Below are 24,258 nucleotides of genomic sequence, written 5' to 3' on the forward strand. Positions count from 1 at the left end.
GATTTCCCTTCGTGCGAATTCGCACAACCATTATAAATATTGTTTCCGAAGTCAAATGACGTGTAAACGTATCTCGATGAAAATGCTATCCGTTCGACTTTTATGTGTAGTTAGCTCGGGTACCTAACATCCACACAACAGATAAGTAGGTACGTATAAGAAACGAATACACGACGAATTTGAAAATTTAAAATAGGTCAATTGTTCTGCTCTAATTGGCCAAAGTCGTCGCTGTTTATTTCGTATTTCCATCATCGTTTTACTTTACTTATATAGCAGTTTTATTTACTTTTTTGTTTCCGTCTTCTTCGTTCCTCTGTCTGTATAAATTGCACTGTAGCAACAACTTCATCTCCTATTAGAAAATTATAGTTAACGACAATTTGAAACGATTTATTTACAAATGGATCCAGACGAGGAGGCCAATTAACTAGCTTAACATTAACGAGCTGCTGGTTTAGTCTTCTCGAGCCAGGCCAGAAATCCGGGCATTTCTTTATTTTTCCAAGCTATCCTGTTATGAACATGCCTCGATGACACGTATAGAATTTCATAGATGTCAGTTTTGTCACTATTGCGAAAACTATCCTTGAGGGAGATCAGCTGCACAGTACAAATAAAAATTCCAGTTAGAATGCGAAAATGATAAAATTTTATTGTGTATTTGACGTGTAATACATATGTGTGAAAAAATCCTCGATATTTTGTCATAACGTCGAAAAAATATAGAAATATCGTTACAATTGTATAATTTATTAGAATGATTTCTCTAACGAATTTTCACCCTTTGGTGTAGTTACTTCATTCTATGTGCTGGATGTTTTGATTCCATCCTTTAACAAAACCTGCACTACTAACTGGCTCGTGAATGTTCCCTTTATTTTTTTCTGTTGCAAATTTTAATGGCTCAATCAATTTTTGAAATTGTTTTAAAAACGATTTCAGCATATAGGAAATGCACATCGAGTTTCTATGTTGCCCCCTTCTCATCCCTTCTACGAACGTTATTAAATAGTTTATAGTTTAGATAATCTCATTACCTCGTTCAATTGCTGTTCATTATGAATGTTGATTGTAGCCCCTTCGATGATATTACGTATGATGGGAATAAAATCGCCGAACCTGCGAACGAAAAAAAAATCGTTACCAGATTAAATTAACGTTGTGAAAAAAAGGATCGTATCGTTTGGAATTAAATTAATGTCCATGTGCGAAGTATCGATGCGTCCAGACCGTGTCTAGGTAGGCATAGCTGGTGCCTACATTATGGTAATTTTCGAAAGTAATTTTTTCATGTAAAATTATTAGGTTTACTCGTGTACCATAGGTAGGTACTTAATGAAATTTTGTTGCATTTTGTACATATACCTACTGCAGCTTTCGACGTCGCGTCGCGAAATATTTTGAATTATAAGATTATAACTTGGTCGTATAGTATGCAGCGATGACGCGACGTTTGAAAGCAGCAGTGAAAAAAAAAATTGACGATGGGAGTACCTAGAACGAGTTTGACAAATGATATTTTATATTACGTTTTCAGTATACTTTTCCAATACATAAGCGTGTAGTCGAAAGGAGCAGTCGTTGCGATCGGGTTTTCGATGAGTGCTTGCCATATGTTGCTGACTTCGTTCAAATGCGTTATCGAATAATCGTTTAGTAACGTTAACGATAGGATTCTGTAAATAAAATATATTAAATTCATACTTGATACAAAGTACACATAATAAATTTTATATCGAATATGGAGGGAGAGTGAAGGGTGGGTGGAGAAAAAAAGTACCTGTATATTAAGTAAGTATAAGTGCATAGAGACGGACACCAAGTTTTTTTTTCTATCATTTTGTAATAATTCTGAACAGATTCCAAGAGTCACTTCAAGATTCTACTTGGAAACTCTTAACGTTTAAAGTCATTCTTTTCTTCTTTTTCCATACTTTCTTTTCTCTTTTTTCAAATTGACCGAGAGATGAGAATATTGTCAACTTCATAATTTTTTCATCGTGTTTTCTTTCTTTTCAGTTCGTTCATTTTTTCACGAGGTATGACCAATGAGAAGATTACATTTTCGAGGTGAATTTCAGATTTCTGTTTTCGATTTTTTGCGAATTTTTAACCATTTAAGGTACATTTTCCAAAGAAAGATATTAAACTGAAAAAATACGGTGTTGAATTTGATTTAGAAGTACCTTACCTACTACAGTCTTTTAGAAATTTTTCAAGAAGTAAATTCAAGTTTGCAATGTTGAATTTTATTTTTGTTTTTTTTTTAGTAGTAATTTTTCATGAAAATGGAAAATCCGGTATATCTGCTGGAGGCTTCAGAAGACCATTAAATCATCATGAATCGATTTGTGAAATTCAAAACAGAATTTAGTTTTTTACTTAAATCTGATCAAATTTTTATCATTTTCATGGTCAGTGATCCCAATCTGATTTTTTTAAAGGTTACGTTAAGACGAGAAAATCAGCACAATATTCTCCTGGCCCTAGAAATTGTTTTCGAATGTCTGGTGACTCTTTGGTGAATCCTGGTGACTTCTGATGACAGATTCTCCAGAACTCACGAAGTCAGTTTTCAATTTTTTTTTCAGCTGAATTTATGGTGAATAAATCACCAGGATGCCCTCAGAGCCTTTGAAAATTTTTTTTTAGTGCTCGGTGACTGCTTGGTGAATTCTGGGGTGCGTTTTCGACAATTTTCCAGCTGAATTTATGGTGAAAAAAAGACCTGAATGCCGTCAGAGCCTTTGAATAATTTTTTTCAGTGCTCAGTGACTCCTTGGTGAATCCTGGCGACTTCTGGTGACTGATTCACCAGAATTCATCAAGTCAGTTTTTGACTTTTTTGCAACTAAATTTATGGCGGAAAAATCTCCGGAATGCCCTAATGACCCTAGAAATTGTTTTCGGATATCTGGTGACTCCTTGGTGAATCCTGGTGACTTCTGGTGACTGATTCGCCAAAATTCATCAAGTCAGTTTTTGACTTTTTTGCACCTAAATTTATGGTGGAAAAACCTCCAGAATGCCCTAATGACCCTAGAAATTATTTTCGGATGGCTGGTGATTCCTTGGCGATTCCTGGTGACTTCTGGTGAATGAGTTCTGGTGAATCTGTCACCAGAAGTCACCAAGTCCGTTTTTAACTTTTTGTCAGGTGAATTTATGATGAGAAAATCACGAGAATGTCCTTAGAGGCTTTGAACATTTTTTTTAGTGCTCGGTGACTCCTCAAGTCAGTTTTTGACTTTTTTGCAACTAAATTTATGGTGAAAAAATCTCCAGAATGCCATAATGACCCTAGAAATTGTTTTCGGATATCTGGTAACGCCTTGGTGAATCCTGGTGACTTCTGGTGAGAGATTCACCCGAACTCACCAAGTCAGTTTTTGACTTTTTTGCGGCTACATTTATGGTGAGTGGCTGAAGCCTCTTCTCGATAGATGAATTCGCCCTCTACCTACCTCCTCGAATACCATATCTAACGATTTAAAAAATTCTGTTCTTCGATTTTACTGCAAAGTGAGTTCATTTTTGAAAATAATTAATCCATCTCTGTGCGTGAGTAGGATATTGAAGCGATCCATAATATCGCATAGTATGCTCTTAAAATATGTACCTAGCTACCTACCTACTCTTAAATAAATACTTGGTGGATAGAATGGGTCTTTATCTAACGTAACGTAACTACTCGTTTAGACACTTACTTGGGTATAACTTGCTCGATTCCATTATAACAATATAAGCTCTTCAAATACACGAATTTATTCGGATTCATGAACGACGTTCTGCGATACATTTGGTACAAGAATTCGAAATCCGATTCTCCAGCGACTCGCATCGCGTTACATAAAGTAGCGTAGCGTAGGTTCGGATTTATTCTGCGCGTGAATTATTATCGGAAATTATTTATCGAGTGGGGAATTCATCGTATAGGTATGTAGGATAGGCGAAGGGTTTCTTCGCGAGCTTTCAAAGCTTAGCTTGTACACTTACACGTTACGATGCGGATTCGGCTGCCTTTTCCATTGACTAAAATCCATCTTAGCCTTGACTGAGCATTTTTCGATATTCACCTCGCAAGCCCATCGAAATATTTGCGACTCCATTAGTAGCTGGTTGTGTTCGCTAGGCGATAGCTGATCCAGAGCGTAGTACTTCTTGGTTATTATACCGTGAAAATTAATATGCGTGTATATAGGCTGGATGATGTTCTTGAGAAATCCCTAAGGAAAATACGCACGTAGGTAGAGGTATAACCACGTGATTGAGAATTAGATGTTCTGTATTCTACGAGATCAACACAGATTTGATACTCGTTGATGGTGGATGAGGATGTATTGTCAATATGAGGTGGTTGGGGGTCATTATCATATTTAGTGTACGCAACAAGCATATTAAAATGTGTCGTCTACTGTGGATTACAACGTTAATTTTAATTACAGAGTGACGTACGTCATCATGTGGCGTGTTTCGATTGCTGTATTGCCTTCTATATCTATATTCGTACGATGATTTAAATAACACGATTGCATGTAAATTTGCCCGTTCTGGGATTCGACGAAATATTGTGATTGAGTATTGTATCTTTTATTACGTGATTTTACCTTTGCATTTTTTTTTATTTAATTTTTGGATGACCTTAATTTTTATTTTTCCAAATTAAAAAAAAAATGAAAGAAAAACCTTGTTATTTTTTCCCCAATATTTTTCTCATAAAATTTTCCAAAAATAAGATGCAAAAATTAGGTAAGTTATGTAGGTACCTCAAAAAGGAGTCGTTGATCTTCGTACTTTTGTTCACCATCGATCATAATGGCACTCCTCATGTATCCAAATTGATGTAAAGCTGTGTTCCAAACAACGTAATCTTTTTCCAGTTTTAATAAACTTTTCGTAAAATCCATCGCAAAATCGTAACTCAGCTGTCCCCTCCGAGCTAAGAATAATGCATCGTCTACCAAATGGGCCCGTACATCTGCAGGAAGTTCACCTCGTTCTGCGCTTCTTTGCAGCATTATCCAGTTCGTCAAATCGTAATTTACTCTGTATAAATCTATTGTAGAAAATTCATTAATTTTTAAAAAAAATTGGTTGCGATGAAAAACATAAAATAATGAAAAGATAAAGAAAGAGTTTTTCATTTCTTACTAGTCTGTTTAGGATTGACCAAAATCCAAGTATCTCTGTTCAGTCCTGATATATTGTCTCTGACAGCTTGTCTAGTATGCTTCATCCAGAATATCGGCGCTGTCGATGAAAAACATTTTTCTTCTTCGGTCGTGTAGCTTATTGGTATCGAAGCAAAGAATCGGTGACTTGTTCGACTATCATTCTGGAATTTTTGTTTACAAATTCGGTTAAATTTGAATTTATAATGACTTGCCTGCTCAATATTTAAGTGCAAAATTATTGTGAGAAATACTTGGTCGTACTTCAGGGTCAACGAATTGTTGAAATGTGACTGTATTCTTGTCATAGTCTCGAGTTACATTTATGACCGGATACTCTCGAGTGTATATCCAATCGTTGATGGCTGCTTTTAATGAGATCTCGGGTGGAATCAGTCCGGTTCCGGCTTCTATGGTCAGAAGGTCCCAGAAGTCTTCGGCTGTTTCTACTGATTTTTTGCTGGAGCAGAATAATTGGAAAATTTTAATAATTTTGAGATTTTTGTGGAATTTTTGGCAAAAAAATACGTCTCAAGTTCTGTGAAATGGGCCTTATCTCATTTTTTAAATTCACTCTTAACAGTGGAAACCTATATAGTATACAAGGTGATGGGTAAATCATGAGTTGTCCAGGTCCTCTAAATTGAACGAGTATGCAACCAAAATGACATCATGTTATGATAGTTGCATACCTATTGATAAGACTGCAGGAGACACAAAATACCTACCTACTGAAACTTGAAAATTTTTCTAAAATGCATTAAGTACCTGTATTGGAAATTTAAAAAAAAAAAAAACATTCAAAATGGTGGCACTTTGCAGGCTGTTGGATGCTGAGATGGGTTGCATGCATACTTGACTCAATGTGAGGAGCATCTCATCCGGTTAAAAATTTAGAGAATAGAGAGAAGCAAATAAATAAAAAAAAAAACAAAAAATACAAATTTTCGGGGCTTCTTTCATATTAAAAAAAAGTTCCTCTGGCCATATTTTTGATTTTTCGAAAGTTTTCAAAGAGGTTTTGGCACCGAGATGATGTACCAAACACGTCAGAACTGTGACTCTTTTAGTTGTCAAGTTTCGAATGTTTTTTAATTATATTTTTAAAAATTAAAAAATGTTTAAGAATAAGTTTAAGAAAAATGATTGCTTAGTTATTAGAATGTGTTTCGGTTCTGGGATTGTTAGTTTCTCTTCAACTCCAAGGTCCTCGTCAATCAATTTTACAATTTAAAAAATCCAAGGAAATGAGCTTTGAAAATTGTTTATTGTAGGTATATCGTGTGCCCATCTTCGATCTGGTTGATATGCAACCATCATAACGTAATGTAACTTTGGTTGCATATTTATCTTTTTTTAGAAAACAGACCTTGGTTTAGAACACTTTGAATTATGAATGGATTCGAATCACGTTCAGGAACAAAAATAGAGCCATGAATCTCGTTCACGAATCATTTTTTTGTTCCTGATTCTCTTCATTAGACGACATTATATTTTTGAATTTATTTCATCAGCTTTTGGTTAAGGTATTTTTTAAAAAAATGATGTTCCTGCAATTTTTGATTTGTCAGCACTTCATCAATTTGGGGATGATTTTTAGCAATTTGCATGCCAATTTGGCAACTTTCTGTTATAATTATTTATTAAATTTGTACTTCATGTCTTCAAGTAATTTTTGCAAAATTTTATCCAATTTTATAATAAAAGCCTATTTGATCAATTTGTCGTAATTTTCTGTAATTTGCTGGATATTTATGCCAATTTTCATTTTTTCTCATCAATGTTTTTTGTACTCATTGAGATTTTAAGTAACTTTTAATAAATTTTATAATATTATGTACTTTCTACAATTTTGACTAATTTTCATGAAATTTTGATATTTTTTAGTGTTATAATTGGCAACTTTGACATAATTTTACTTAAATTTTGAGAGCTTCATCAAGTTTTGGTCGTTTTTAGAATTTTTTTTGTTGTTCTCACAAGTTCTGATGACGTTTTAAGCAATTATTACAAAGTTTTAAACAATTTCATTGAAATTTCATCAATTTTTGACAAACTAGTGGTCTCTGTACAAATTTTACAGTTATTGGGATTCTGCATGTGATTTTTTCACAATCTTATTTAATATCAAAAATAGTTTATCACAATAAATTTTTCTGATATTTGACCATTTTCGTGATATTTCGTGAATTTTCAACAAATTTTCACAATTTTCTTGGCATTAGAGGTTTATTCAAGCGCTTTCAATTCTTTTGTGAAATTTTGTTGAAAAGTGAAGGTGTCTGCACACAAGTTGGGCAGTGATAGCATTATTTAATGGCTATTTATTGGTCAATTTCTAAACAAATAACTCTGCACTGCACAGTTTGGAGGCACCTTTGCTGAAAATATTCAGTTGCTGAAAATTGAAAGTGCTCAAATGAATTTATTAACGAATTTTCAAGCAGTTTTTGCAAAATGTTGCTCAAGTTGTCAATTTTTTTCTTCAATTTATTGTGATTTTTAATAACTGGACAGAGCCACTGTTTTGAGAATTACTTTGATTAATTTTTGATAATTTTCGATTACCCATACGTAAGCGATGTATGCAAAATTTATCCAAATTTTAAAACATTATTGATCGTTTTCTCATATTCCATCAATTGTTGGCAACTTTAAGTGATTTTTATACCAATTTTACAGTTTAATTTGAACGCTTCCAATTTTCAGCAACTGAATATTGTACATATAAATATTTATTCATTTCTTTTTCTCTAGTATTAAGATTATCAAAATTTACTTTTATCTTTGGTCGTTATCTCTTATCTTTTTTTCTCGATTTTTTTACACAAATTTTGCATTTTTTTAAACGTAATTTTTGTCAAAAAATAGGGCAAATGAAGCAATAAAATTAATTTAGAGCATTTATCATAAATAAAAATAAAACACAATCATTTTGAATAAAAAATGGTTCAAAAATTGCGTTATTCGAAAGACTTTTTAAATTCAATGATTTGCGAATCTCAGTTATTGAATAACTGATTCGTGAAAATGAGTGGAATATTTTTTTGGGGCGGTGATTCGTAATCAGTGATTTGAATCATATTTTTAGAAGTTGTATCCCATTCTGAACCAGGCTATTCATGTAGAGGGACCCGTTCTTTTTATTGAAATTTTTTTTTGTAATGAATCAATACCCATACTATTATACTACTTACATACTAACGAGCCATTTTCGCCATTTTCAAAAATTCTCCTAGAATCAGAAAATCTGCTTCGGTAGGTAAGGTAGCTTAAAATTTTGTTTTGAGGTGTGATTTACATGCTCTTTCAGTGAGCTGAATTTCAGCTCGCGATCAGAGTTAACGATTTGTTATACGAGATGTGTAGTTGTGTACGTAATACGTACTTTTTCCAAAACATTGCCCTTTGAACTCGTATCACCAGCCAAACGTCGTCGTCGTCGTAGTCGCGCTCCTTTACAGGAGATAGCGTATATGTCCATCTATATTAGCCGGTATCTAGCGTGTCTAATTGTTTCTTTCAGGGTGTTGCAGGGGGAGTTGGCTGGTGAGTTTGTTGTTAACAGTTCCGATCGTTTCCTCCCTCTCGTCTCGCTCCCCAATAATTCTTCATGCAAAAACAAAGTTTCATTTTTATCGGCATCTATCACTTCTGACCATTTCTTTGTCATGTTCAAATTTTCATTCATTTTTTTGGTCAAATCATTCGTCATCGTCAAACAACTCGTATCCATTCCATTGAACTTCATTTTTATGGGCTACGAAAGTTTTGTTTCGTAAATATCCATGTCCTACGATACTGCCTTTTTAATCATCCACCCTCTCGTACTACCGATTCCTCTTTCTCGCTACTTTTTACCCTTCACTCTTCGAATCGTCTATCTCAAAACACGTCGAGAATTGAATACACATTTTTTCCCTTCTTTTTTTTCGAAACGCACCGGAAACTGAAGTTTGGCGTTGCCAAGAAAAGAAGACTCGGTTAACAAATGAACACGACGTGAAATCTCGACGATATTTTTTTTCTTTCTTTTTTAAATTGAAATTTTCTATCGATGAAATGAAAATCGGAGACGAATATTTTTTCCATTCTAGCGAAACATAAAACGATTACGATGACTTACCTCGATTCGATGAATTTTTTAATGGATTTTCGAAACACCGGTTCGGTAACAATATGTTGTATCATTCTGATCAGACAAATACCTACGGTTTGAATAGAAATAGCTCGTGTTTATCGATATACTATGTACTACATATATATGTATGTAGGTACCTATACATATTACATGCATAGTGACACTAGATATGTTGGATTCATAGTATAGACGTGATGGTATATATACGAGTAAAATACGTATGAAAAGTTCGACGTTTGTCGCCATTTCGCTGGAATCGCATAAAAGGGGCATGTTTTCAGCGTATAAATAGAGAGAAAACTTTTACCTTTATCAATGTCTTTACGATCGAATATTTCCGAATAAATATCCGGTATGATTTGAACTTGGTCCGTGTTGGAATAAACAATTTTCGAATAATCAGTGTGACTGCTGAAAACCGAAGTTTCTTTTATGGGAAACAAAGGAGCGTGTTTGTTGAGTCGTTTTAGACGAGATACGTATTTTAAATTTAACGCTTTTTTGTGTGTGTTGATGATATCGGTGTCCATTTCCGTTAAATGAACGTCGGCGAAAAAGTGCTCCATTACTTTCCATCTGGGCTCAGCCTGTACGTAGATACAAGTATTACAACTTACCATAAACGTGTTCGGTCGAACGTGAAAAATTGTGCATTTTTTAAAAGCACTGGAATATTCACTTACCAAATCCATAGCGATGTACTGCAAATATTGCACTATCGATTCTTTCAACCAGTTATCTTGTTCTTCTTCGAAATTTATGAAACCTGTCCATTGTTCTATCAGATGAGCTGCTAGATTCTTGACTATGTGCTCTTTTTCCGCCTCAGATGTGATGTAATCTTTGATACAGATCTCGGATTCTCTACGAGTGGAAAAAAAATATCAACTTTTGCCTAAAAGTTTGAGTATGTAGGTGAATTGTGGAAAAATATCTAGATTATGTATTACTTACTGCGTTATAATCAAACCCAATTTGGAAGATAAGTACGGAAATACCGAAGGTACCGGATATATATCTATGTTCTGTACTGGTAAATCGATTCCAAAATAGTTATCTAAAATGCTGATCAGTCTTGGTCCTATTTCTAGAGCGTATGAGATTTCGTCGCATGTTTTGTAAGGTGTCCATACGGTGAATGTTCGATTCTTCGGGATCGATATACGTTTGAACGTGTAGTCTGAGATGACGAAACCGAAGAAATGTAAAGGCATTACGTCGCTTGATTGGAAATTCTCCCAGATACACATTCTAGAACTGTGAATTTAATAATACAAGTATGAATTGAGTGGCAAGTTTTGATAAATGCTGCGCGAAAATGTGGTTTCATTTCTTGATTTAGCCCCCACAGATCGGTGTACTGCCTTTATTTGGTGAGTAAGCTAAGAACGAGGGATGGGGTGGGAGGGAGCTGGAAACAATCAGATAGAAAAAATGGAATCATATTCGTGTTCAGCTCTTTTGAGAACGTAATTGTACATTACACGAGATCGTCAATTTTTTTCAGATTTTGAGCTTACGTTAGTACGTAGATGAGCGCTGGAGACTCAGAATTATTTTGACATCTGTTTTCAATCTTTCTCTAACGGGGGGGGGGGAGGGGCTTTCCTTCGAAATTATTCATTTTGAAACGAACAATATTTCAAACTTATCCGCGTAAAAAGTTGCCATCATATTAACTACTTTTTCAAAAATCATGCCCCTGAGTTTGGATCCCATTTTTGAACTTCAAAAAAAAAGGTTCAGCTACCTACTGGAGTGAATAATTAAAACTTTATTACCCTGTGGTAGGATGTGACTTTAAAACATAAGATTTTCACACTCTCTGCTCAATCTTGGACATTTTTTGGTCCAAAATGGTTTAAACTTTAGCATAAAAATAAAGATTTCCCTTACAAAGAGCACCAAATGTTGAAAAATGTCCTTCATTAGCCCCTGAAATTTTTGCAGATGATGTATTTTTATACATATTATGCTCTGTCGATTTAGAACTTTGAGGTTCAAAAATTTTTCTTACAGTTGGAATACCTTGCTTGTGAGAAAAAAACATCATAAAATGATCAAAAATTGAAAAATTGTGATTAGATGAGCTTTAGCCTATGGAGCAATCCTACGTACTCAATTTTTTATATTTAATATATACCTACTTCCAATTTTCATGTTTTCTGTGGGTAGGCGTATTTTTTACCTTTCACTTTTCCAGACAAAGAATCTGCCCTTCAATGTCATAGACCTACCTATCTGAACACTCAAGGTCATTGACCTACCTGCCTTGTTTCCCAAGGTCGTCTGTCTGTCTGTCTGTCTGTCTGTCTGTCTGTCAATCCTCTTTTGGTCACTGACCCATTTGTCTGACCTCTCAAGATCGTCTGTATATTTTCTGTCCATTTGAGGTCTTTGGCCCCTCTGTGTGGTCACTCAAGGCCACTGACCTGCCTGCCTTGTTTCCAAGGTCGTCTATCTGTATTATGTAGGTATCCTTTTTAGGTCACTGAAGTGACCCGTCTGTCTGACCTTTCAAGATGGTCTGTACTATTTTTTGTCCACTCAAGGCCATTGGCCCGTATGTCTGGTTACTCAAGGTCACTGACCTATTAGCCAAGCTTCCCAAAGTCGACTGTCTACCTTTACAGCCCTATTGTCCGGCTTCTGAAGGTCATTGACCCGTCTATCTGGCTTCTCCAGGTCGTCTGTATTCCTTTCCAACGCCTTAAGGTCATTGACTCGTCTGTCTGACTTTCCAAAGTCGGTCCCTCAAGGTCACTGACCTGTTAGCCAAGCTTCCCAAAGTCGTCTGTTTATCTTTACAGCCTAAAGGTCTAGCTTCTTAAGGTCGTGAACCTGTTTATCTGGCTTCTCAAGGTCGTCTTTATTCTTTTGTAGCGCCTTAGGGTCATTGACCCGTCAGTCTGGCTTTCCAAAAACGTCTGCCAGTCCATCAATGTGTCTGTCTGGCCTGTAGAGGTTGTCTGTTTGCCTGTCCAGCTTCTTAAGGTCATTGAGACCCATCTGTCTAGCATCTTAAGGTTGTTTGCCTGTGTGTCTGGCCTCTCAAAGTCATTGACCCGGGTGTCTGAACTCTCAAGATTGCTGACCTACTTATCCAGCTTCGCAAGGACGTCTGTCTGTTTGTCTGTCTCGCGTGTCTGCACTCTCAAGGTCATTGACCTTTTTGTCTGGCTTCCCGAGGTCGGGTTGGTGAAAATTGAACGTTTGAAATTGCACGTTACAATTGAACATGTACGATAATTCAACGTCTATGAAAGTTGAACCTCAAATTCGGCTATTCAAATGCGAGTTGTGCAATTTTGTAAATTTATTCATTTTTCTTAGCTCATTTTGAGATACCAATCAAAAATTCTCCAAAAAATAAAAAAATCAACTTCGTCTGCTCAAAATTTGATTCTGAGAATGTGGATGATAAATTTTTTCAGTGAGCCAAATTATTCCGATCAATCGGAATGATCAAGTTGCAAAGGTCGACTAGCAAAAAAGACAAGTTCAAAAAATTGAAAAAAATATATAATATAATCGGCTAACAAGGACCTAATTATGACAAATTTGTGTTTTTTTTTAAATTGAAAAAAAAAAACAACAAAACAAACCATTTTGAATACTTATGACGAATATTTCATACCAATCCTGTCAACTCAAAAACGACCAATTTTTGGCCAGTTGTGCAACCTCCAGCGAGGTTTCGTTTTTATTTTAAGAATTTCAAAAAAAAACCAGAAAAACCAGAAATCAGGTTTGGAAATTATAACTTCGATTAGGTACATAAAAAACTATACTGAGGACCTTCTGGACTGTTTTTAGCCGACTGTCGTGAAATTTCAAGCGTGTCAGCTGAAAAATAAATTATTTGGTTGATAATGTTCTGATCTACCTATTTGAGTATTTATTTTTGGGCGAAAATTCACTTTTCAACTAATATGCTCTTTACTTGGAATGATCCAGCAGATTTTTAAATAAGCATCAACTAAAGTTGTATTTTTCACCTCGCATTAAATTATTTTCAGACGTTCAATTTTCACACACGTTAAATTATCTTAAACGTGCAATTTTCCTGCCCTCCTCTCCGGAAGTCATCTGTCTGCCTGTCTGACCTCTTGAGTTGAGGTCATTGAGCCAGCTGATTGGCCTTTTGAAGCCACTGAACTACTTGTACAGCCTCTCCTGGTGGTCTGTTCCTGCAGCTTTTTTCCTCTGTGAAACGGTTTCATTACAGTCTCACCTTCGGAAACCAGCAGGAAGGATTTCCTTTCCACAACCTCATCAACACGACCTGCATTCTCTTTGTTGCGTGATTGTTTTGCCTGTCAATTCGTTTCACCTTTCTTACAATGTTTTATTTATGAATTTTGGACCAGTTTACCGTGTAATTTGTAAATATATCTGACTAAATAAGTATAGGGGGCTTCTGCGCCAGGAGTGCTTTTTTCAAAAAGTATGCATATCTGAGAAATTTCGCGAATAATTGGATTCGGGTAAGAGCGACAGAGAAATGAACGAAATCCAATAAGTACCTATCTTTACGAAATAACTTTAGGGTTTGATCAATTCATTGCCTCAGTTATACTTCAACTTGCTTATATATATAGTTTTTCAATGATGCTCTATTCTATCGAAATCAATAGATACTCGAGTAAGTATCGTTTCTTTTATTTTACATAATATATTTCTAGCATCCTGCAGTGGTAGTAGTACTTTTCGGTATAGGTGGATTAAGTTCGGTACCTGACTTACACGTTTGTACCTATAGCTAAGCCTCCCCAACCTACCACAGGTCACCCTACACATATGTACTATAAAGACATATACGGTACGTATGTACTATAATATAAGGAAAACAAAAGCCCATAAATATAGCGATATACTTACTCATCCGTGTTAGATACTGTGTAAGGGCTACTGGCCTCCGTAAGCATACTCATACCTCGACATATATGCAGCTCGTAAGAGGCGGTCTGAGTTGGTAAATCGAAACATGGAAATATGGTTCGAGCGAAAGGGACGTTTGTGTTGGTAGATATTAATGTTCTATATTATGTGCGGATTCGTCGGTTGAGCGGTTTATTAAGAGCATGTGAAGAATATACGAGAGTTTTATTATGAATGATACTTGTAATATTATATGTAAGTATAGTGCCTACTCGTTATGAAGTAGTGCGGGTATAGTGCATATATTCTAGCATAGGCTATAGCCTCGTACGTCGCGTAACATATTACATATAAAAGATATACATACTTGATCTCTCCGGTCTCTGTCATATTGGAGGATATTTTGAACAAGCCGTAAGGCATTTGTTGTATATCGCCATTGTATTCGATTTGTAAACTGTACTTGAAATTCGGACGTAGAGGTCTGTCTACTTGTAACACTAGCATTCCTTCGTCGGCGTCATATTGATCGATGCTTATCTTATAATTTTCACCGTATTCTGATTCCTGTAGATGGATAAGTGAAATACACGAACGAATTTACAGATGAACATGTCTATTTTATATGTTAGCGTACAATACGAATCGCATAATATGATTGGAATTAGTTGAGCGAAATTAATATTCGCAACGATTGTATGTACTATCTAACCCAGTACTACCTACGAGTATAACCCCTAATCTATGTAGGTATGTGTGTGTATGTATAATTACGTATACTAACGTCCAGAGACATCAAATTAGCCGAGCTAATCCTCAAATCGCTGGCTCCAATTATTATGCACTTGATTTCCTGCTTGGCGCGAATTATTATCGATACATTGCCGTGAAAAGTGAATTGTTCTAATGCATTGAACGTGTTCACGTTATCGGGCATTTCTATGTAAATCTTGTACGCCAAAGGTTGTATGAGATGTTTCAAATCGCTGACATCTGTGCTGTCTCCTTCAATTGTCGGGTCCCAGTGTTTGGCTGTACGATCCGCGATGGATGCTTTTTTGTTTAAAGCTGAAATTGTTTTGAAAATATGTATTTTTAAATATTTATTTTCTGTCAAAGTCGTTGGTAATTCATTACAAACGAACGTATTGGCGAAATTCACAATCCAACCACAAGAGGAGCCCGCTTTAGATTTGAACGCGATCACGATTTTCGAGCAGGGTATGATTTTAAACCCAATAAATAAAATTCCAGCGTGCAAGTTGATTTTTTCGAATTTTAGAAAATTTTTGAAAATCAAAAATTGATCATTTAGGTAACCATTTCTCCGAATAAGTTTTGTTTCTAGACTATTGAATTCTGGAATCAATATTCCGCGAATGATCATTCCTTCGAATGAATTTTCCCCAAAAACTCAATTTCCAAATGTAGAAATTTCTCGCAATTTCACTAACAAAACACAACTTCGAGACAATTTTGACAAAAAACGAGGCTTCTCCACAATTTATATGAATGAGATTTTTTTTGCAATTTTGATAATCAAAAAGTCAGCTAGATTTTTAGGAGAACTATGACAAGAAAAAACCCTGGTCTTTTTGGGATTTTGGCAAAAAAACAGATTTTTGGCAATTTTATTGTCACTAAGCGCTGTTTTTATGTTGATAAAGTCGACAAAAAACGAGTTTTTGTACAGTTCTTTCAAAAAAAAAAAAGAAAAAGATAATTCGAAAATGGGAGCAAAAGTAATGCACTTTTTGGCGATTTTGATAAAGAAGTCATCTTTTATGCAATTTTCACAAAATAACTAATTTTTTTGTGATTATGTGTTGTTTTGCAATTTTGACACAAAATCTGTTGTTTTGCAATTTTGACACAAAATCTGTTGTTTTGCAATTTTGACACAAAATCTGACTTTATTTTGCAGTTTTGACACAAAATCCGACTTTTTTTTGCAATTTTGACACATAATTTGACTTTTTTTTTGCAATTTTGACACAAAATTTGACCTTTTTTGCGATTTTGACGCATAGTTTGACTCTTTTGCTTTGACACAAAATCCGACTTTTTTGCAATTTTGACACATAATTTGACTTTTTTTTGGCAATTTTGACACATAATTCGAATTTTATGCAATTTTGACACAAAATCTGACTTTTTTTTTGCAATTATGACACAAAGTCTGACTTTTGTTTGCAATTTTGACACATAATTTGACTTTTTTGGTTTTTGACACAAAATCTGACTTTTTTGCAATTTTGATACAAAATCTGACTTTTTTTTTGCAATTTTGACACAAAATCTGACCTTTGTTTGCAATTTTGACACAAAATTTGACCTTTTTTGCGATTTTGACGCATAGTTTGACTCTTTTGCTTTGACACAAAATCCGACTTTTTTGCAATTTTGCACAATCTTACTTTTTTGCAATTTTGACACATAATTTGACCTTTTTTTTGCAATTTTGACACATAATTTGACTCTTTTGCAAGTTTGACTCTTTTGCAAATTTAACACAAAATCCGACTTTTTTTTTTGCAATTTTGCACAATCTGACTTTTTTGCAATTTTGACACATAATTTGACCTTTTTTTTTTTGCAATTTTGACACATAATTTGACTCTTTTGCAATTTTGACACATAGTTTGACTCTTTTGCAAATTTAACACAAAATCCGACTTTTTTTGCAATTTTGCACAATCTGACTTTTTTGCAATTTTGACACATAATTTGACTTTTTTTTTGCAATTTTGACCCATAATTTGACTCTTTTGCAATTTTGGCACATAGTTTGACTCTTTTGCAAATTTGACACCAAATCCGACTTTTTTTTTGCAATTTTGCACAATCTGACTTTTTTGCAATTTTGACTCATAATTCGAATTTTATGCAATTTTGACACAAAATCTGACTTTTTTTTTTGCAATTTTGACACAAAATCTGACTTGTTTGCAATCTTGACACATAATTTGACTTTTTTGGTTTTTGCACAAAATTTGACTTTTTTGCGATTTGAACACAAAATCCGACTTTTTTTTGCAATTTTGAGACATAATTTGATTATTTTGCAAATTTGACGCAAAAGTTGACTTTTTTGCAATTTTGACACAAGATCTGACTTCATTTTGACAGAAATCTGATCTTTTTTTAGATGGACCGAATTCACCTAGTTATGAGTCAGGTTCCTTAATCGATTCGGAACATTGACCTAGCAATGGGATTTCATTTTAATCTGTCAAAATTGATTATCTAGCTATAAGTTAGATTTTTCTTCATCGGTGTTGCGATTTGAGATTGCCGAAAAAAATCTACTTCTGTCAAGTTATAGGTTTCAAATCGGCTCAGAAATGATGAACTCCGATTTTTTTGGTGGTGTTGATGGGGGGGGGGGTGAATTTCAGTATGCATTATTTTGTGAAGAATTATTATACCGAGAGGCTATTTTTGCCATTTATTGAAAAATTAACTTCGGCAGCTCAAAATTTTGTTTTGAGGTTTGGTTGAATGCTCTTTTAACGAACCACGACTCGTCGCGTCGTTGCTCATTTCTGCTGATATTAGGTATAGGTAGTTAGATACCTATACCTACATACGAGTATTTATCTACCTAATTTAAAAGATATTATATACACAGCTAAAATATTTTACATACGATTTTCATTTTGTTGTACTGTTTGAGACGACGTGTAAGACGTACTCTCTTCAGCCGGGTTATACTCATCCCCTCTAGCAATGCCATCGTTTGGTTCGAACACCGACGAGATTTCCATCTCAGCACTGTCTTCTGCGCCATACTCCAAAGCAGGCCCAGGTTCGTAGCTGGAATACGGTTCCCACGACGAAACAAGAGGCGAATCCTGCGAGAATAATCGTATTAATTAAAGATTCGGAAAAGATTTGCGAAGATACACGAGAATGCTTTTTAATAGGTTTTCGCATTCTCCATTTGCTACCGATTATTGAATTTTGTTTACGTTTATGAGAATCGAGTATACAGCTTATTTGAGTGAGAAGGCGAGAGAGTGTTAAATGCTCGCGTGTATTATTTACTATCATCGACTTCTTGAAAGAGTTTAAGTGTGTTGTTGAAGACGTAAATGATGTGACGATGACGTTAGAAATTACTTAGCTAATTTTCAGGCAAGTTCAACGAGAGAGGTGAATATGTTTGCGCTACAGGGTTCACTATACCCTTCCTCCTTCCGGCCTCTCAACATTAATTTAAAACAGTAAAACTTCATAATATTATTTGTCTCGGGTGTGAGAACAAACGTGGAAAGGAAAATTTCAGTATTCTCAAGGACAAGAACGGAATCGAAACGAAAAGAGGAGTGAAGAAGAAACTCAAACAATTCACTGTTTCTTTTTATACCTACAATAAACTCCAAAAATCCAAATTTCATGCCTTTTGAAACTGAACTATTCGAAAGGTTCTTTTGCAAGATTGTTGCAACTGCCAGTGTGATTTTGTGTGTTTTGAATTAACTTCCTTGATTGGGTTGCTCGGAAATAGAATTTTTTTATTTTAATTTGACATTGTTTACGAAACTTAAAAATGGGTAATTTCTATTCATGTGAAGATGAGTTGAAAAAAGAAATGAGAAAAAAAACTAGGTATGTAAAAAACTTCATTTCCTCGTCGTCGTCGAACATACTTCACAACTATATAGGTACACATAAGTTTATACCTAGTTACGTTAGGTCGTTGTATACAATATTAGATATTTATTAAAACCAAATAAACGAGAATTACGGAGTATGAAAAGCTTCAAAGGAATTTTTATTAAAAACACACCGCGATCGATGTAAGATTAAAACGACAAACAAAAAGTAAGCGGTTAGCTCGCTGTAGCTAAGGCAGGTAGTAGTAAGTGCTTGACATGACATCTCGAAAGGTTCGAAAAAGAGGAAGGGATAACCGCGCTATAAAATCGTTTGGCAAATTACTTTATTCGTTTGAATATATCGTATGTAGGTATTTATGTAATGTAGAAATATCTCGTAGACTAGTCATTGTGCTTTGGTACGAGTAGGAAGCCCGAATGTGTTCTTCGTCATCTTGTAGCGACGAGGTGCGAGATGTCAAATGAATAATGCAAATCGTCAAGTACTCGTATAGATATTTCTACCTCTGTATACGTTTAATATGAGGAAATTTCTTAATTCCGAAAACCGGAGCTTTGTCCGAAAACCACATAATCTTAAAAGCGTTATAATGTGAATGTTATTGCGAGAGCTCATCGTACTCTATTCGTACCTAGTACCTACGTTTAAAAACATTATGTTACTTCGACTCGAGCTTTTCTATAAGTGGGTAAAAATCGTTAAAAGGGTTGACATTTCTGTATATGAACTAGTTAAATTGAACATCTCCGACAGTTTTCAATTGCTTTGTGAGAGTCAATTTCAACGACTAGATTGCTAAGTGTACATTATACGAGTAAGTATCTCGTACTCTTATGGACAGTTTTGAAAGCTTGGCGAAATTTTGAAATATTACCTGATTTCGTTATACTTTAGTGAATTCACGACATTATTCTTTCTTATTATGTATTCCGTCCTTTTATGTTTGTAATGTTATATCATCTACAATTTGCGAATTTTCTCAATGTTTAAATTCAAATTACTAATTAATGCTCTGTAGGTATAAATTTTTCAAAGTTTTTGTAATTCTCCAATTTTTTATAATTTTTTCCGAATAATCAGATCATTACAATTGAATATTTCCTTATGGTACTAAAATCCAATGTTCCCGAATTCAAGTCCAATATTATGAACGCTAGGAAGGGGAGGGTGTGTGTGATCCTTTTCTCAGTTCGTCATCGAGTCTTTCAACGTATTCTTGACATCGATCCCCAAATTCTAATTCTGAAAATTGTTTGACCTCAATGCACAAAAATTCTTAAAAAATTTGGGCTGCAACCTCTCTGCAGCACTCTTTTTTGGTTTCTAGGGCAAAGGGACATCAGAATGAGCATCAGCACCCTTGAAAGCCTTATTTTTGACACCCCTAATATATTTTCTTAACATTTTGGGCCTCAATCTCCACCTATGGAAGGCTCAGTTTTGATCTCATTGAGATCAAACAATTTTCAGAATCAGAATCAGCGCTGTCGAGAATATTTTATTTGGCGGCCCTCTCCCTATTACTTACTTTTGTCCTTGGTACGAACTTTTTCACCCCCGCCCCTATTCTTTTTCGACGAGTCTTTCAGAAATACCGTCCAGGGAGGTATCCCGACTAACATAAAAATTCTCAAACTGACCCAGAAAAACGAAATTTGATGTCGTAATTAATTTACTTTCAATCCCCTAAATTAAATTGATACGGTTTCAAAACGTTTTGAAAAGTTCTGGAACCTCCAGAGGATTTTTGAAGGTCGAAATTATACTCGAAATTTTACCCAGTTAATAAGTTGATGAGCCGATACCAACTGTATACCCTAATATCAACATGCTGAGTCGATATAGGAGGTCATTTCAAGTAGTTCTGGAGCCTCTTAGCAAAATTTTGTAAATTCCCAAAAAAATGGCAAAAAAATTTTCGAGAAAAATAAACGGCTCAAGTGAATTGTAGGAACCTATTTGACGGATTATTCAACAATTTTCCAAAATTTATTTCTGCTGGTACAGAACGGTCATTTAAAAATTTTTTAGCAGCTTAATAAAACCGCTGGAGAAATGTCATGATTGTGAACTAGCGGGAACGGATTTTGAAAAAATGGCATATTTATCAGTCAACTTGGTTACTAACAATGCACCAATTGCGTTTATATGTATGAGCTGAAATTAATTCGGGCAATTTTTATGGCAGTTTTTGAAAATGGGGAATTTTCAAAATTTTGCCGGAAGCTTCAGAATGGTTTGAGAAACTTCGTTTAGTTGAATCGGCAATCCGACACACGTTGAAATAATCGTAGTTTTAATAAAATAATTTTGTTTTCCAACTTCATTGGGTAACATTTTGCGTAAATTTAAGCTTTCAAAAATTTTCTGGAGGCTCCAGAACTGCTCAAAACAGTCTGAAACTGTTTCCAATCGATGTATAGAAGGGGGGGGGGTCAGAATAGGAGTGAATGTGAAATTTCAGCATCAAATACGCAATTTATGATAAAAAAAATTCAAAAAGTAGTCTTTTCCTCAATTTGGCCCACTTTTGAAAAAAAATCCAAAATCATGCGTTTTTTTTTAAAACAGTGCTTATTTTAAATTATTATTATTAGATATTATTTTTTTGATAAGGGTACGCACATTCCTACAATTAGCCTTTGATTAGAAAATCTCGGTAACATTAGTTCAGTTTGTTGAGTTTTCAGAGGTGCTGATTTTAATAGGTATCAATTTTTTTTTACATGAGCCCACTAGTTCTACAGTCTACAATAAGCCAATAAAATGTTTCAAAAATTCATATTGGGTTTTCATGTATGTTGATTTTAGATTTTGAATTCATGATTTTATTTTCTAATCCGACCCTCCCCCTTCCTCCACCCTCTAAAACACCTTCCTTGAAAAGATTCAAACAGTGTCATAATTAGAGCTGGGATTTTTATGCAGAAATATTAAGAAATGATGCAATATTTTATGCAAATTTTTTTACCCAGAATATGCAAAAAGTATGCAAAAATTTCAGTTTGAGTGACCCATGCCTGAAAAGAATTTTTCAAGCTAAAAAACATGAAAACTGTTAATTCAATATTAGATGAACCCTGTAATCAAAACATAGGCTAGGTACATTTTTTTTTTTGAAAAATGGGCAAAACAAATCATTTATAAAATTCATAAATTATTTTGGAAAAAAGTTTCTTGATGACATTTCAGCAATGTTGCGATTTTTTGAACAAAAAAGTCTTCAAAATCTCAATATGCAAAAAAGTACCTGAGAATGCTCAAGAAATATGCAGGATTATTTCCCCTAAAAATTGCTAAAATATGCAATTTGATCTGAAATATGCTAAATATGCAAAATTAGATTGCAAAGCATAAAAATCTTAGCTCTAGTCTTAATGACGACGCAGACTTTTGGGGTGAGCGCCTGATTTTATCAAAATAAAGAATGAATTTTGTAAACAGAAAAATTAGAAAATACTCGAACATACATACCTATGTACTTTAATAATCAGTGTTGTTACTTTCTTGGCAAATGAAAAAGTTCGTTGGGTATTTTCATAATTTTTTGGCTTTTTGTAAAAATTGGATGTGGTGAATTGTTCAAATCAATTTATTGAAGTTTTGATGATTTTTTGGTAAACAGAGAAGAAAGAAGTCAAAAGAGTTCGGATCGAAGAAATGAACACATAAACCGAGTAATGCTTGAACCCAACTCCCCAAATCGGTAACAATTAATGTACAATTTTGCTCCTGATTTTTTTTGTTGGTATTTTTCATTAAAATTGAATCGGTGAGAGTAGAAAATTACCAAAAAGCTCACATTTATCGCGAATCCACCTCTCCAACATCATTCATTGATACCTACCCAAGTAGGTACGAACCAAACAGGTAAATAATTCTCACCTGATCTTTTTTATACTTTTGATGTAACGCCACGATTATCCCGATGGCTAATATCACCGCCAAGACGCATATTATATGTAATTTTCTGATCACAAAACATCCTCTTCTGGTCGTTGATTCCGTCGCATTTAGAGTGAACGAACGTACACGATCGTTTTCAACAGGAATCGGATCAACAATAGTGAACGATTCCTTCCTAAAACGAATGGAAGGAAATAGATCTGATTCATTATTCGTCAAAATGAAATTCCAATAGCGGCGTCGAAATCCGAAACACTATTTTAAATGAAATTTTTCTAGCTCGGTCAATGAAGCAAATAAAATTCTTCAGCTTACTTAAAAATCATCTCAATACTTTCGCTACTTTTCCAATCACGAAATTGCATCAAACTACTTTTTTCGTTTACGTTTGACGGCTGAGAAAATCTAACGTGTGGAAATCGGCTACTGATGGTTTCGACGCCGCTGCGAGAATCATTACGAATTTCGATATGGTTTAAATTTCACATCAAGTTTGTTGCCATAGCCTAGCTAAAGCTTTCTTTATTAAGAGGGTGAAATAAATCGTCGTGTACTTACATGTTCATAATTAATTACGAGCTCCTGCTGCTGTTGTTGTTGTTGTTGATGATGCGAAGATCCTCGATAATTATTCATTTAAGTTTTGACGTGACCGAGTCCAGGTTTAATGTTTCTTTAATAAACGAATAGATACATAGGTATAGTTAGGTACTTGTTGTGAAAATTTACCCAATACAGATGGTAGGTAAACTTGATACCATGTACCTCTCTACCTACCTATCTAACCTACGCGTTGCGGTCGTAAATTTTACACGTTTAATTGTACAAATGTTCGTGAAGGTGAATTTTTCGATTTATGAATTTTTTTTACATCCGAATTTCAGTCTGGCTTTGTGATACGAGCTGTTTGCATGGTACTCGTAGATACGTATTATAAATGTGTGCGATATGATTTGACAAATAATTGTGGCGAATTTTTTCGTTCCCCTGAGCGGGTTATACGATGAGAATGAGAAGTGTTATTTTCAATAAGGAACCATAGAGAAAAATGTGTACTTGACTTGACGTAGGTATCAAGTTGTTTTTTTGGTGAAAAGAGCCTTCCCTACCTTTCTGCGCCAGTTACATGTTATAAATTAATTTATTGAATTTAACGGAAAATTTTTATTCGAGGTACCAGGTACCTGTATTGCTTGTTTGTTTGTTTTATGTTGATGATGATGATGACGATGATGATGTTGTGTTTTGAGAATTGGATTACAGTCATTGCGTCCTTAAAATACGTAGTCTATACCTACATTTGGAATGTTATGTAAAGCAAGGACGTGGATACATTTTTGTGTGCGTAATGTACCTAGACCCACTACCTAGTACCTACTCATCTACACATATTAGGTGCCATGAGATGCTAGTGGTGGATACTCTGGACTAATTTATCGTCAGTTATCTATTATACTGATTGCTAGTTGAACGGCTGGAGTAAAATTTTCCATTTCATTATTGCATTTTTCTCTTTCAACGTTGTTGAATTGA

The 24,258-nt window shown here is 34.6% G+C and overlaps 1 protein-coding gene across 2 annotated transcripts; it reads right to left on the reverse strand.

The window, feature by feature from the left end:
* Positions 1–377: 377 nt before the first annotated feature.
* LOC135841673 (aminopeptidase N-like) lies at positions 378–23,437 on the reverse strand. 2 transcript variants are annotated; one of them, XM_065358772.1, is made up of 18 exons: positions 23,284–23,437; positions 22,705–22,900; positions 17,846–18,050; positions 14,981–15,264; positions 14,564–14,763; positions 14,197–14,355; positions 10,270–10,572; positions 9,999–10,179; positions 9,623–9,902; positions 9,301–9,382; positions 5,439–5,634; positions 5,155–5,338; positions 4,770–5,059; positions 4,000–4,229; positions 3,711–3,884; positions 1,533–1,679; positions 1,041–1,122; positions 378–603 (listed from the first exon to the last, which is right to left on the reverse strand). In XM_065358772.1, the coding sequence occupies exons 1-18, from the start codon at positions 23,289–23,291 to the stop codon at positions 442–444; spliced, it is 3,363 nt and encodes a 1,120-aa protein (XP_065214844.1). In that variant the 5' UTR covers positions 23,292–23,437; the 3' UTR covers positions 378–441. The 2 variants fall into 2 exon arrangements, with proteins under 2 accessions (XP_065214844.1, XP_065214843.1); XM_065358771.1 differs by lacking the exon at positions 23,284–23,437 and adding an exon at positions 23,041–23,166.
* Between the last annotated feature and the right edge of the window lie 821 nt (positions 23,438–24,258).

The sequence above is a fragment of the Planococcus citri genome, chromosome 3 (assembly GCF_950023065.1).
Source record: "Planococcus citri chromosome 3, ihPlaCitr1.1, whole genome shotgun sequence".
NCBI lineage: Eukaryota > Metazoa > Arthropoda > Insecta > Hemiptera > Pseudococcidae > Planococcus > Planococcus citri.

Excerpts from the sequence above, each read along its gene's own strand:
- LOC135841673 (XM_065358771.1), bottom strand. The coding sequence starts at position 23,090 with ATGCAATTTCGTGATTGGAAAAGTAGCGAAAGTATTGAGATGATTTTT. Across the intron at positions 10,573-14,196 it reads ACAGTATCTAACACGGATGA|TTCTAGAATGTGTATCTGGG; the intron begins GTAAGTATATCG and ends TTAAATTCACAG. Across the intron at positions 10,180-10,269 it reads TTGGGTTTGATTATAACGCA|AGAATCCGAGATCTGTATCA; the intron begins GTAAGTAATACA and ends TTCCACTCGTAG.